Source organism: Astyanax mexicanus, chromosome 1, assembly GCF_023375975.1.
Source record: "Astyanax mexicanus isolate ESR-SI-001 chromosome 1, AstMex3_surface, whole genome shotgun sequence".
Lineage (NCBI taxonomy): Eukaryota > Metazoa > Chordata > Actinopteri > Characiformes > Acestrorhamphidae > Astyanax > Astyanax mexicanus.
In genome coordinates, this window is record NC_064408.1 from 54152929 (window position 1) to 54167612 (window position 14684).

The 14684-nt window shown below is 39.1% G+C and overlaps 1 protein-coding gene across 2 annotated transcripts in view; it reads left to right on the forward strand.

Annotated features, from left to right (window-relative positions):
• Nucleotides 1-14684, forward strand: part of mettl24 (methyltransferase like 24) — a 118333-nt gene that overhangs the window by 82161 nt on the left and 21488 nt on the right. For both annotated transcript variants that reach the window (XM_015607430.3, XM_007255654.4), the window contains exons 2-3: nucleotides 8127-8225; nucleotides 13493-13632. In XM_015607430.3, the coding sequence (XP_015462916.2) occupies nucleotides 8127-8225; nucleotides 13493-13632 (239 nt within the window). The remainder of the gene's footprint in view (nucleotides 1-8126; nucleotides 8226-13492; nucleotides 13633-14684) is intronic.

The following is a 14684-nucleotide window of genomic DNA, read 5'->3' on the forward strand; positions in this document are numbered from 1 at the left end:
AAGTTTTTCTGCCTTATTACAAAAATTGTTTCACTGTCCGAATGCTTATAAACCTGTATGACTGTATAGAAAAAACAGGCTGCACGTACAAAACCTTCAAGGGATCTTTTTTATTACACATTATTACTGCAATCATTTCTAACCATTAGAGCAAGCAAGTGAGCGAGCAAGAGAGAGAGAATGAAATAGAGTCAGCAATGCTGTTGTGACTCATAGGTAATTGATTAAGTCTGATTGAGGGGGGGGGCTGCAGCAGCTGACTGTGACCAATCTGAACTGTATGATAGATGCTGCCACACACACACACACACACATATACCACACATACACACTACACTTCCCTTCCACTTCCAGGGATATAAATGAAAATGTCAGGCGGGTGAATAATAAGTGAACTCCTGCAGAGAGAGAGAGAGAGAAAGAGAGAGAGAGAAGAAAAGAGAACGAGAGAGAGGGGGAGAGAGAGAGAGTGGCAAAATGTCTCTGAGATGGAAAAACATTTCATTTCAGCACCACGCCACACCACTGAGAGAGTGACGAGAAAATGAGAGAGAAAAATGCATCCCAGCACGATCACGAAAGAACAGCCAAAACCGAATGCTTAATGGAGATGTCTTCTTTTGAATGGGAGGGATGTGATGCGAGAGAGGGGGGAGACGGAAAAAAAAAAGAAGAACATGCTTGTCAGTTTTCCTTCTAAACAAACGCTGACTTCGCATTCCCCAGGATTTGTTTGACAGCCGGGAGCTCGCAGAATAAACCAATCTATAAAAAGATCAGAGATAGGAAAGGTTTAGACTCAGTGGAGCCATAAAAAACTCTTGTTCCTCTTGTTGTGATACACACCAGACACAGCAAGAAGATAAATATCCTTCCACTTCTGGCCTTGTGAGTGCTGTCCAAACATTTACATCATAAGAACAGGGATTTTTACAGGCATGGGCACATATCCAATAGAATCTTTCCACTGCTCTATACCATAGCAGACGAACATTAAACATATAAAAGGGGATTATTGCCAAATTGTGGAAATAATGGCAAATTATGTGCCTAGAACTGAAAGGCCAGCTTTTTTCGATTGTGTAAAAAAATAAGAACAATGAAAAAATGCACTTCATGTACCGCATGTGAATATTACATCAGTAAAATGTCCTTAAATTCTTGAATCCCTGAACAGCAATACTTGGTAACGAGTGAGTGAAGTGCAGGTGTATATATAGTGGGTGTAAAATTGCCCTGGGAAAATACAGCACAGAGTTACTTCACTGCAGTATTTAAACAGCATTAAATCAAAATGTTCAGATAAGCAAATGGCAATTTGCTGTTATAGTCTACAACAAGCAGCCAATTAACCATTATATAAAATATACCTGAGAACCCAGGGGAACGTAGCCCTTGTTGGTCAGTTTGGGTTGGGAGGACCCATCTATTATGCAAATAAATGATGCCATGAGCCAATAAGAATGATGTAATGTCTGTGTACTAAGAAATGTTCGGTAGCTATGTATTATTAGGCAATATTTACTCAAAATATGGAGTGAAGCTGAAGCAACACTGCAGGCCAGTGTAATGAGGATAATCAAGTCACCAGCCACTGTCCCAATCTCAACCTGCCTGTAGTGGCAGAGAACAAGCAGGAATATAAAATAAGGCTTATTCACACACACACACACACACACACACTGAAGCACAAAAAGACAACAACAAGCAGAGACAATCCACAGCAGGACAAACACACTTTCACCACAGGGAAATGCTAACAGGCTAACACAGGTTGAAAGGTCTGCAGAATCCAATAAAAGGATTTACAGTGGGGTATAGACAAGGAGAGAGACTGCAATGAGGACAACAACCACCCACTGTGTGTGTGTGTGTGGTAATTTGAGAGACTGCACAGGGCTGCTAGATCTCAGCAGAGAAGAAAACTTTTATGCCAAGGCTTCAGTGACTCTGTCCTGCATTAAGAACCGCTGTGTAAGGCAAAGTGAGTACAAAAATCATTTAGTGTTCACAAGGAAAATACATTAGTAAAATGAATATAAATATGTTTTTTTTTCACAAGACCACGTCACCCCATGTTGTGGGAACTGTGTTGGTATATCTGTAGTTACTATTGTCTTGTTACTCCAATCCTCTTGCTCCTCTCTGGTCTCGCTCCCTCTTGCTGTAGTGTGTAATAAGCGACTGAAAATAGCTCTCATTTTTATCTTTGTTTATTCTTTATCTCTCTGTTCTTTGTATTTACTGAAATCAACAAGTATGCCACAATATTCTGACTTCAGCGTTTATTTTAGCTCATGGACTCATGCTGGATTGGACAGGGTTTTTGTGTATCATTACACTTCTGCTATACATAAATATAAGCACACTGTTGCTTTAGTTACTCTAGAGCAGAGGTCACTAATGGTCCACTAATGGTCCGGCTCCAGACCCAAATGTTGTCCAATGCGGACCCAAACCTGCTGAGAAGGATTTAATTGTATAGGTGCTTTGCGGCGGCGCAGTAAACTCACAGACCAATCGGTCGCGCTGCTCCGCCTGTTAAATTGGGACGCGTCCGTGAAAAAACACCTTTATAAGGAGATAGAGAGCCCGAGAATGGGTGGAAAAATGAGAACAGCGGAAACTAACGTCACGTTTATTATTATAATCATTTATTATTATTATTATTATTATTCATAATTTAGTTCAAACAACCTTACAGGATATAGCACTTAATCATAACACACGTTAACAATCGGTCCGGCCCTTGGCCTGTCGAAATTTTCTCTAACTGGACCATACTGAATTCTAATTAAATACCCCTGCTCTAGATATTTGTAATGAGGAGGAGGAGGCAGGATGCAAATGCAAGTCTTTATTTTCCATTATATGTAACTAACAAAAACAAAACACTTAAAAACAGAGTATAAACTAAAAGACTGAAACAAACAAGCAAAAATAACAAACAAAGAAACAAACTACAAAAAGCAAACCTGAAACACTGAAGCCAAAAAACACAGCTGGTCTGAGGTTAAACAAAACAGATAAACTAGATCTGGACAGAGTAAAAAGACAGGTTCAGACAAAAAGCGCGACACACAACAAAGGAGCACATGGGTTATTTATACACTGGCACACATAAGGGACACCTGTGGGAGCTAACAAGGGGGCGGGGTTACAAATGAGACACAAGGGCTGCGTCCGAAATCGCGTACTTAAGCAGTACGTACTGGATTGGGGTGAGTACGCACTGCTTGTCGAGCAAAGCAGTACGCTTTTTCAGTACGCCAGACCGCAGTACGCACGCAGCCTCGGACGCACTACATCCACCATCTTACCTCTGACGCCCTTTCACCTCTCACCCCTCCTAACCAGCGGCACACTTTACAGAGCTTTACCCTAATTAATTTCATTAAAATCCCCTCATTAATCAGCTCTTATTAATAAATAAACCCCCAAACTGTCCTATTTAATAAACACTGACTGTAAATAAAACTTAAAATTAATATTTCCTCAAATATGAAATATTTAATAATAAATATGAACAGACTGTTTAATATTCATGAAGTATATTAATAATACTTGCTTATGCAACAAAACAATTATCAAAAAGTTTCAAAGATAAATACCAAAACGTTAATTAATTCCTGCCTTTCCATTTCACCTCAGAATTTCCTTTTCTAGCATAAATATTTAAACACATGATCCTTATTGTTATACATTTATTTTATTTAATATAATTTTTCCCTCACTTGCATATTTACACAAATACATTTCTCACAAAATACAAGAATGACAAGTCTTTAAAGTAGCTTTATTTATTTTTTTTATTCATTGTTCATTTTTCTCCCTCTCCATCTTCATCCTCTCGAGTAGGAAGGATAGTTGAATCTGAAACACACACAGATTAAAACAGTTTAGCTTGGTCATTAAACAAATATAATATAAATTCTGAACAACATAAAAGTCTTACCATCCTGGCTGGTTAGCTAGCTATTTAATAAAACTAAATAAAATGGTCAGATTTTGGTTATAATTTGTTAATGTGATTTTTGGCAACCAGTCTGTCTGTCTGTTGAAAAGCCTCTCTGATATCAGCAGCCTTTTTTCTCAGATGAGTTTATACAGACTGATCAGTATTAAGTTAAAACTGCCCCAGCTCTTCAGCACTGCAGCAGTATACAGGGCTGTAGTGAGTTAGTAAACGCTGGTGTTGTAGAACAGAAGATTACCGTATTTTTCGGGCTATAAGGCGCACTTAAAATACTTATTTTTTCCCAAAAATCGTCATTGCGCCTTATAATGCAGTGCGCCTTGTGTATGGATTTTGCTTGTGTTTACTGACCTCGATTTTTATGTGGTACACGGCGCTCTGTTGTGCAGAATTCCTCACCCACGCCAGAAAAAGATCCCCCTCTTGGGCTAGCGCGCGGTTACCTTTGACTGCCGTACTGCCTCTCGGCTGTGGCTCAGGGTAGCTAGTTTCCACTGTAGCTCCGTGGCCAGAACAAGGTGCCGGTAAACTTTCCTTTCCACCCGTTCTGGGGTAATAGCACAAACTGTTTCTTTTTAGCGCCCACTTCTAAGTAAAGTTAACCTCTTAACACGCGCTGGCCCACCGGCGGGCCAGAAATATTTAATATTTCATAACTGGCTGTGTTTCTGAATAGTTATGAACAGTTACAGGTTCAATATAGACATCCAATATACCATTTTAAAGCTTAGAATCTCTGCTTTTGAGCTATTTAGCCTATTTAGCGGAATATCCTTTCAGAAAATAAACATTTAGGGCGAAATATGCCTTGGTTATGATTTTAATAATTCATAACTCTCATATTTGCGTTTATCGTTCGTCCATATTTCATCGAATGCGGTCATGTCATACACCATTCGAACCGTCTGGCTCTCCGGATTCCAGAACTGTGCTTTTACTGTAGGATGTATGTTTCATGAATTAGAGCTGCGTCAGAGCGCATGTTTCCAGTAATAAAAGGCTCTCCTTTTGTCCTGGGGTAAACTCCGGTCACTGCCGCCACCCCCCGAACACACACCCGCGCTCAGCCACAGGTCCTACCTTCAAAACGCGTCCAGACTAAAGAGAATCCATCAATCCAGTCTCCTGTAATCCACAGTTATATCCAAACAGCGCTGGAAATCACTTCATCCAGAAATGAAACTTATCCAATCTTTATCTCTGTTTTAAAACCGTTTTATTCACCGAATTCGGCACAACACGCTATTATAGTCAGAAGCCTCGCGGAGTAATACGTACTTGCTGTGCTTCAACATAATATTATGGTCTGTCGGAGCGTTACGGCTACCGTTGTCAGGAGCGTCGCGGAGTAATACTACTTGCTGTGCTTCAACATAATATTATGGTCTGTCGGAGCGTTGCGGCTACCGTTGTCAGGAGCGTCGCGGAGTAATACGGTACTTGCTGTGCTTCAACATAGTAATATTATGGTCTGTCGGAGCGCTACGGCTACCGTTGTCAGGAGCGTAGCGGAGTAATACTAACTGTGCTTCAACATAGGTGTGTGTGTAAGGACCGTGAAATGGCTCCAGTTAAGAGACATGCTTACGATGCGGATTTTAAGCTCAAGGCTCAGTCACGCAGTAGAACATGGGAATAGAGCAGCTGCGAGAGAATTCAACATTAATGAATCAATGGTACGGAAGTGGAGGAAGCAAGAAAATGACCTGCGCCAAGTAAGGAAGACCAAACAGAGTTTCCGAGGGAACAAAGCGAGATGGCCAAAGTTAGAGGACAACATTGAACAGTGGGTTATTGAGCAGAGAGCAGAGGGACGAAGCGTTTCTACAGTCTCTATTCGTCTCAAGGCAACAGCAGTAGCTCGGGAAATGAACAGCTGAGTAACAGCAACGAGACTGACTCTGATAATGACGAGAGGAATCCGGAGATGCTTGATGCTGTAATCGCTGAACTGTTTAACTCAGACACTGAAGATGAAGAATTTGATGGATTTGTGGAAGAGGAATGAACTGAAAAAGTGAGTGCATTGTTTTCATTGTGTTGAGAGACTGCTGCGAGTTACTATTAGAGAGTTATCGTTCAGTTGTTGTGGAGTTTTTGTTCACAGATATTGTGAAGGATTTATTTTTCACAGCTATTGTGAAGGATTTATTGTTCTGAGATTGTACAGTTATTTTTCACAGATATTGTGAAGGATTTATTGCTCAGAGTTATTGTTACTGATATAAATAAAGTTTCATTTAGTGCGCCTTATAATCCAGTGCGCCTTGTGTATGGACTAACACTAAAAATAGACCGTTCACTCATCGTGCGCCTTATAATACGGTGCGCCTTATAGTCCGAAAAATACGGTAATAAAGAGTTGTGATAAGTTTGATAACTCTAGCTAAGCTAACTGATCTCAGTAGCACAGGGCTAACGCTGCTCAGTAAAGCAGTTCAGATCCGAAAATAAAGATGTTCTGTCTGCAACAGCATTAATAACAAACCCACACCCCTATAACTCGCTACTTTAACTTAAACTAACCCTCATAAATCTTTCATTTACAGCCTGATATCACAAACAACCAAAACAGTTTATATATCTGAATCTCCTCACCTCATAAACTTCTCTCTCTCTCCACTCCTCTCCTCCGCCGCTCCGCCGCTCACTGACGGGTCACTCAGCTCAGCGCGGCTCCCGGTGGATTGTGGGAAATATTAGCGGGTGAAGTGTGCTGGGCTTGTATACTTAAAAATGTCTCCCGGTGCAGTACGTCATCCGGGAACTTTTCGCATACCCAAACTCGCCTACTGCGCATTCGGACACTCTACCCGATCTCGCATACTGCTTTTGCATACTGTTTAGTATGGAAGTACGCGATTTCGGACGCAGCCAAAGTGAGAACACTGATGGCTAGGGCGGGGCTAGGGCGCAGACAGGGACCAAAACACAACAGAAGCACATGGCTGGGAACATGACAGGAGCACAAGGGAACAAATGAGGGGAAAAACCCAGGACAGACACAGGCTAAACTGTGACATATAGCACTGCAGCATTGTTAATGATTTTGGAATAATTTCTGAGTCTAATCTGATGGTGTTGATGTGTTGTCTGTGTCCTTCTAATGCCCTCACAATTAGCTAGCTGAAGTAATTGATGCTGAGTTAGCTTTTAGCCTGGTACTTGCTTGCTCTCCTGGGTCTGGCTTTCTTGTGCTCTGTGTTTTCTTCTGATGTGTAGTTTGCTTCTGATTGGTAATGATCTGGGGTTGTCTGGTTTGTTTTTGAGGGAGCGGATGTTGCAAGAAATAGTGGTAGCTTTTAGCCTAGCACAGATACCCCAGAGACAGTCTGGCGGTAGTGTACTGCACTCCAGTATCAACAGTGACATAAGTGTCTGATGTCCATTACTAAATTACACCTTTAGGTCTGGTCGTTTTGGGGATTTTGTCTTGATTTAAAGAAGAGACAACTGTGTCTGAGTTTCACAGTTTTGTTTTTTTTCCTGGTTGTACACAAAATGCATGTTAGAAATGTGAAAGCATAATTTAAGTGTCAATTAAGAAAGCATGCATTTAATCACTTAAGAAATGTGTTAATCTCATGAACAGTCTATAATTTTATACAAAGGTTCTTTGATGACAGTGGCTTAACCGAGTGAAAGGACTGAAAGTAACAGGATTTACTCTCTGCTTTTTTTTTATTCTAATCCTAACCTCTTAATCCGTTCCCTCAAAAGATTTTAGAAATCCATAGCTACATTCCATTCCACAGGGTCTCATATATTTCCTACACACTTATCCACTGTTAAATTGGCTGAATACACTGTGTAGTCTGATCAACTACTTTGAAATGCACCTTATGTTCTTCAATTGACCAATACACATACAAGCACAGATATTCATACACAAGAACTATCCTAGTAACAGTCATGTCACAGTGTTGTAAATGGCATAAAGTCATAAAACATTTTGGCCCTCATGCAGTGCAAGTAAACACGATAGGCTGTGCCCAACTTAATTCTGCGTTTAACCCTTTGTACAACCAGCGGTCCTGAAATACCTACTGCAGCTCAGCTCAAACTTTACCCTCAGAGAATCAATACTTCTATACAAACCTCCAGATTTTTTTTTGTGATTGTGTGTGTGTGTGTGTGTGTGTGTGTGCAGTCTCTAAGGTGGAAGATAGAGCTGGAGCCATGGGCCAGTGAGAGTCACAGCCTGGAGGAAGAGGCATTCAGATTCATCAAGTACATCACTACACCACAGGTGATACACACACACACACACACACACACACACATTGAAGATCCAGTGTATACAGTAACTTTATTTTCATCAATGCATTCAGTAGTTAAAATGAATACACATTGCCTCTATCCAAACTAGGGTTGCAGCGGTAACCGGTTTCACGGTATACCATGGTATTAAAATGCACGGTTATCATACCGTGTGTGTTTGCTTATTACCGGTAAAACGCAAGCCAGCGGAGAAACTCACCCGCGCATGCGCATCTCTGCTCCGCTTCAGCTACTCACTGGATGTGAAAGACGCCATTCATCTACATGCGTTCATCTTCACATTCTGACGTGCCTGTTTTTCATATGTTAAAACCAGACTCGCTGTGAAAGCCTTAAAATAGAAATCTCTATTGTGAGGATCATGTCAGAAATAAAATCCCCTCTTTCTGCAGTATCTGGTTATATACCAACTTGGCAGTAAAACGGACGTTTACAACAGTTGTTGATCAGACACTGACCCAGGCTCAGTTTATCAGATATTAAAAAATGTAAACTTAAATAATGTAATTGAATATTTTAAATACAGGATCTTTACTTCTTAGAGGACATGTAATGTGTGAGACGTGTGTATATATATATATATATATATATATATATATATATATATATATATATATATATACACACAATATTTATGCCCTTAAGAGCAGTGGAAAAACTGGTTTCCTTCACCTGATGGTGTACAGCTTATTTTTTTAAAGGAGAACTTAAAATTATAGTTTTTCCAGGTTTCTACAATAAATAGTTAATTGAACAAAAAAACTTTGTTGTAATTTCTATAAGGGTCAGTTTAATAATATATGTAACAAACTGTGATACCGTGATAACCGTGATACCGCGGTATTTTCTGAGAAGGTTATCATACCGTGAAAATCTCATACCGTTGCAACCCTAATCCAAACACTGATCAATATTGCTCTGAACAGAAAAACACAAGAGAAATTACCTCTAACCACAGGTACAGGAATAGCACAGCAATGTCTTTATTGTTAATTAAATGATGAATTATTTTAATAAAAATTAACTAATTTACTGCTCAGACAAGCATAGAAAAGCAACATTCCAACAACATTCCAGTGCTTTTGAATTTCAGCCCACTTTATTAGTTTGTTCAATTTGCTGCTAAAAGTTTAATGGTTTTATCAAGTCAAAGCCCTGACTTGAATCCCATGCTGTGGTAAAATCTTAAACAGAAAGTTTGTTTATGTTTAAAATAAAAGCAATGATCATTTACACTTACAAATAATGTCGGACAGGTACCTCCTGTATCATGTCCCACGGTAACTTGTGGGATATGTATATCTTAAGTTCCAGCACTGAATGTAAATGTGATTTGTGCCAGAGTCTATTTCTGTTCACACAGACAGCTTGAGCCAAATGCTGCCAGTGATGAATATTACCACCCACTGTGCTGTCCACTGTGGGTGTTAATGCATTCTATGATGTATTTCTACTGTATGAGTGATCGAGGCATCTTTAATCCCTACACAACTTCAGAAATGGAACGTCTCATTCATCTGGCACACACTCAAATCAGTCCTCACTCAAACTCCCATAATTAATGTCACCTTACCATGAGCACACTGAGCAGTGTTCAGCCTTACTCACAATATAACACCTCAACAGTTAAACAGGTGTGGGCATTCCTGAGCCGTGTCCTAAGGTAATGCTTTATAATTCGTCTTCATGCTGAGGTGACTTTAAGTGTAGAAGCTGCCTTGTGTGTATGTCTGCATGGTTTTTAATGTTAGACATTTGGATATTTCTATTAGTATGTTCTCCATGAACTCATTAAACAGCTATTAAAGTAATAAAAATATTTTGAAATGATTGTGATTGTGAGAAGCTGCTGGAATGAGATGAGTTTCAGCAGTCTGGCTGTGTTCAGTGTTAAACTGTAGTGCTTGGAATGGTAGATGTAGAGCACAGAGGGATTATACAGCAGAATGATTGCAGAGAGGGGGAGTTTCTGGCTTGGTTGATAGTCATGATAGCCTTCCCACTACACCTCTCTTTCTCTCTCTTCTCTCTCTTTCTCTCTCTCTTGCCACGTGCACACACACAGACAGAACAAACTTGGCAGTGTGTGTTCTGCGCTGCAGCTGCAGGAGGTGATGAATGCTCTGTTCTCTCCTCAGAGCACACGCAGCTCCACCTCCAAAATCTCCTCACTCCTCCCACAATGCAACACTCACACAGTTCTTTCACAAACTGTGCTGTCAGGCACTGGCTTTGTTGACAGTATGAATGTTTTGCTCTATAGAAGCTGAGATCAGACAGCAACTTCACAGTTTTTTCATAATAATGCCAAGAGACCTGCATGTTGCTTAAATTGCAGTAGAAATTGTGATTTCATGTAGATAGTGTCTGACACCCTGAGCTATGTGTGTGTGTGTCTTGGATGGCTAGGGAGGGTGTATCTGTTACTGTGAAATGTTGTCAGTTCTTGTGAACTGAGAGCTACTAAAGCCAAAAACAAATTCCTTGTATGTGTCAGCATACTTGACCAGTAATGTCTGATTCTGATTTTGCTCCACTGAAGTCCTGCAGCAATGTAATCCGTCAAAGGGATGGTACACTTACAGGACATGTACAGTGTATCACAAAAGTGAGTACACTGCTCACATTTCTGCAGATATTTAATTAAATCTTTTTTTATGGGACAACACTGACAAAATGACACTTTGACACAATGAAAAGTAGTTTGTGTGCAGCAGCTTATATAACAGTGTAAATTTATTCTTCCCTCATAATAACTCCATATACAGCCATTAATGTCTAAACTACCGGCAACAAAAGTGAGTACACCCCTTAGTGAAAGTTCCTGAAGTGTCAGTATCACAGAGCTGGAGGATATTCCAGACTTTGCGCTCCTCCACCTTCCGCTTTAAGATGCCCCAGAGATTTTCTACTGGGTTTAGGTCTGGAGACATGCTTGGCCAGTCCATCACCTTTACCTTTATATAATATGTTATATAATAATTTATATACATATAATTATCATAATTATTAAACAGTTTTAAATGTACAGATTATTTTAATACAAAAAACTACAGTAGTTGCACAGTGATTGACTATACAGAGCTCTGGAACAGAAAACATGCGTTAGTGTTTTGAAAGAATTAGTTGATGTGGATCCAGGTTTTTTGTGTTGTGACAACAGAATGTGCTTTTGTGCAGGAAATTGTATGAGGTGTGTGTTGCTGTATTTAGAGTTTAGAAAAAGTGTCTAAAATACTGGTAAACGCTTTTTAGCAGCTGTAAAAAAAAAAAACTTTAACACTAGCACATATTTTTGTGTGGTGTATTAGAAAAGCACAAGGAATAGAAATGCAGTAAAGAAAACAATACCAGTAGAGGAAAGAAAATCAGCACCTCAATAATAATATAAGTGTGATGATTTGATTAAGAATAGCAGCAAAAGAAAGGAAACTGAGAATGTGTGAAGGTGAGGAAAGGGAACGGATGAGGATGGTGGTGAAGGAAGAAGAGAAAGTGTTAGACAGAGATGTAAAGGTGTGAAGTAGTTTTGTAATGTTCATGTCTTGTGGAAGACTGTAAAAGAAGTGAAAATGAGGATGAATACTTTAACAGCATACAGAACGTCCATCACATTGATCTACCAGATAAAGCTGAATTTCAGAGCCTTGTTCAGGAAATCAGTTAAGGGAGATTAAGATTGATTTAAGAGATTGATCAAAGGCAGCGCAGGGCCAGCAGAAATACCTCCTCAGTTTTACTCAGCTCTTGCAGTTCCTACATCTAATTAAACCCATGAATCCAATCTTAGGAGGAAAAAACAGCTCATATTCTACTAACCCTCTAACCCCTTCTACAGACTTATTGAGAAATACAGCTCTGAAAAAAATAAGAGACCACTTCAGTTTCTGAGTCAGTTTCTCTGATTCTGCTATTTATAGGTTGATGTTTCTCCCAAATTCCAAATAAAAACATTGTCATTAAGAGCATTAATGTACAAAAATGAGAAATCGCTGAAATAAAAAAAGATTCAGAGTTTTTCAGACCCCAAATAATGCAAAGAAAACAAGTTCATATTAAGTTTTTAACAGTTCAGAATCAATATTTGGTTGAATAACTCTGGTTTTTAATCGCAGTTTTCATGCTTCTTAGCATGTTCTCCTCCACCAGTCTTACATCCTGCTTTTGGATAACTTTGGATAATATATATTATATATGAAGTTGTTGTTCCATTATTAAAAAAATATCTGAAGTAACGTTGAAAGTTAAATGGGTGTTAAAAGGTAAAAAAAAATACTTATAAATCAATGATGGTTACTTGGTGTCAACATGTCTTATCTGTGGCATTATTAATATAAAAAAAAATATTAGTATTTTATGAGATTTTGATATTAAGAAAACTATAATATCTAAATGTATATGTTAAAAAAAGTAAGTAAAGTTTGTGAATTAACTTTTTTAATATTTTTTTCTCACTTCTTCTTCATCTGCCAATGTTTTTTTTTTCAATTTATGGTTCTATATTGAACTATTATCTTTACTAAACCCTTGATGAACCACACTTATTAACAGTGTTCAATGTAAAATAAAACTTTACTTAAAAAGTAAAATATCGAAACAACATCATGATATCAACGTTAATTGATATTTCAAAATTAAAACATAATTAAAACATGATTTAACCATAATATGACATTGATTCAACCATAAAAAAACAAAAATTAAATGCCGGCTGGACCAAATCTCCAAAAGAATTCTGAAAGTATCTTGTGGCACCCAGTCAGTAAAATCGGGTCCTAAAGATCCAAAAAATCCATGAATGACTTTCTTACTGCTGTTGGGTCTGTGCTGAATATGTCAGGGCCTGTCAGACTGTCTCCTCCAAGGAGTTAAGTGGGACCTCAGTGGATAACATCAGTGGCTCTTGGGCGTCCCTGACCCTGTCATATCAATGTCCTTGCACGTTTGGTGGCGCTGACCATTTCAAGCTGGAAATGTCTTGCAACAGTTTATTTTATGTGAGGGGTGATAATGTTTAGGCTGGAATAATTATATAATCATGCACACAAACGAGATAAATGACTCATTAATGATGCCTTAATTATCACAATTTAAGGTGCAAATATGTTAAGATGTTAAAGTGGTCACACTGGAAAAAAAACGTGTTGACTCAACTGAAGTCATTTTGAATAGTTAATGACTATGTTTTATTCAACGTATGTATGTTTGTATGTGTGTGTGTGTGTTTGTGCGCAGGTGTTCTGTGAAAACCCTGGAGTTCCAGTAATACAGAGGGAAGTAGAGGAGGTGGAGAGGTCGTGGGTGCTGTGTTTGGATAACAGATTCAGCCTGGCCAAGTGCATCATTGCTAAACACTGTCGGGTCTACTCTCTAGGGTAAGTCTCACAGTGAAGTCAGGTCATGTAATTTTATTGTTATTTCTTAGCAAATTAATTGGTATGCACACCTTCTTTCTGATTAAAAACAAACATTTAAACTGCCAAGTGCAACCTGTGTTACTTTCTGACTGCTTGTGAGGATACTATCACACATATTGCTCATTACCCACTTCCCACTATTGCATCTATTCATCCATCCATTTAACATGTCAGCATTGTGTCTTTGTGGTTAGTGTGTTTGCCTCTCATTGCTGGGGAATAGGTTTCAGTCCCTATCTATTTGGAGTATCCAAGTTCTCCCTTTTCTATGTGGGTTTTCTTCTGAAAATATGGAGAGCAAATTAATTGGATACTCTAAAATCTCCAGACATGGTGTGTGTATTTGTGTTGGTATATATTGTCTGGTATTGTTTTCTAGTTTGGTTTTATTGTCCACCTAATCCACCTGGACTGTGGGTGGTTGTTTCCGGTTGGGAGTATGCTGTGTGTATTGTTGATTGTGTTTAGTGCAGAATGGGATGTGTAGGGTTAAGTTGATTGTAATGTGTCCTTGGGATCCTTGAAAGCAATATAGGTGTAACTTCATCCTTATCCATCAATTTATCTTATCTACTTGATTCAAACAAAGAAGCTAATACACCCCTATCTATTCCCACCAGTTCATTCTGGGCAGTGCTCCCAGGGCAGATGGATGATATAATCCCTTCAGCTGTTCCTGGTCTTCCCCCTGGGTCTTCTCCAAAGTTGTGTCTGGTACACCTCAAAACTGAATCTAGCAGGGGGTATTCTTATCGTATGCCTGAAGCTCCTCAGCTGGCTCTTCTCAGTGTAATGGTTAGAAGCTTTTCTCTGAGCCACTTCTAAATAAGTTTATCAGCATTATGGAAGAGAGAATCTCACCTGTTTTATCGGCCATCTTGTTCTTGTGTTACATTATCCAGAGTTTGGACCACAGGTGAGGGGGGATCAGATTGAGAGCTTTAACCCTCCCTTATATTGTCCACCTGCAGTTGATTTCACACCCCTTTCACACTCCTTTTACCCACCAA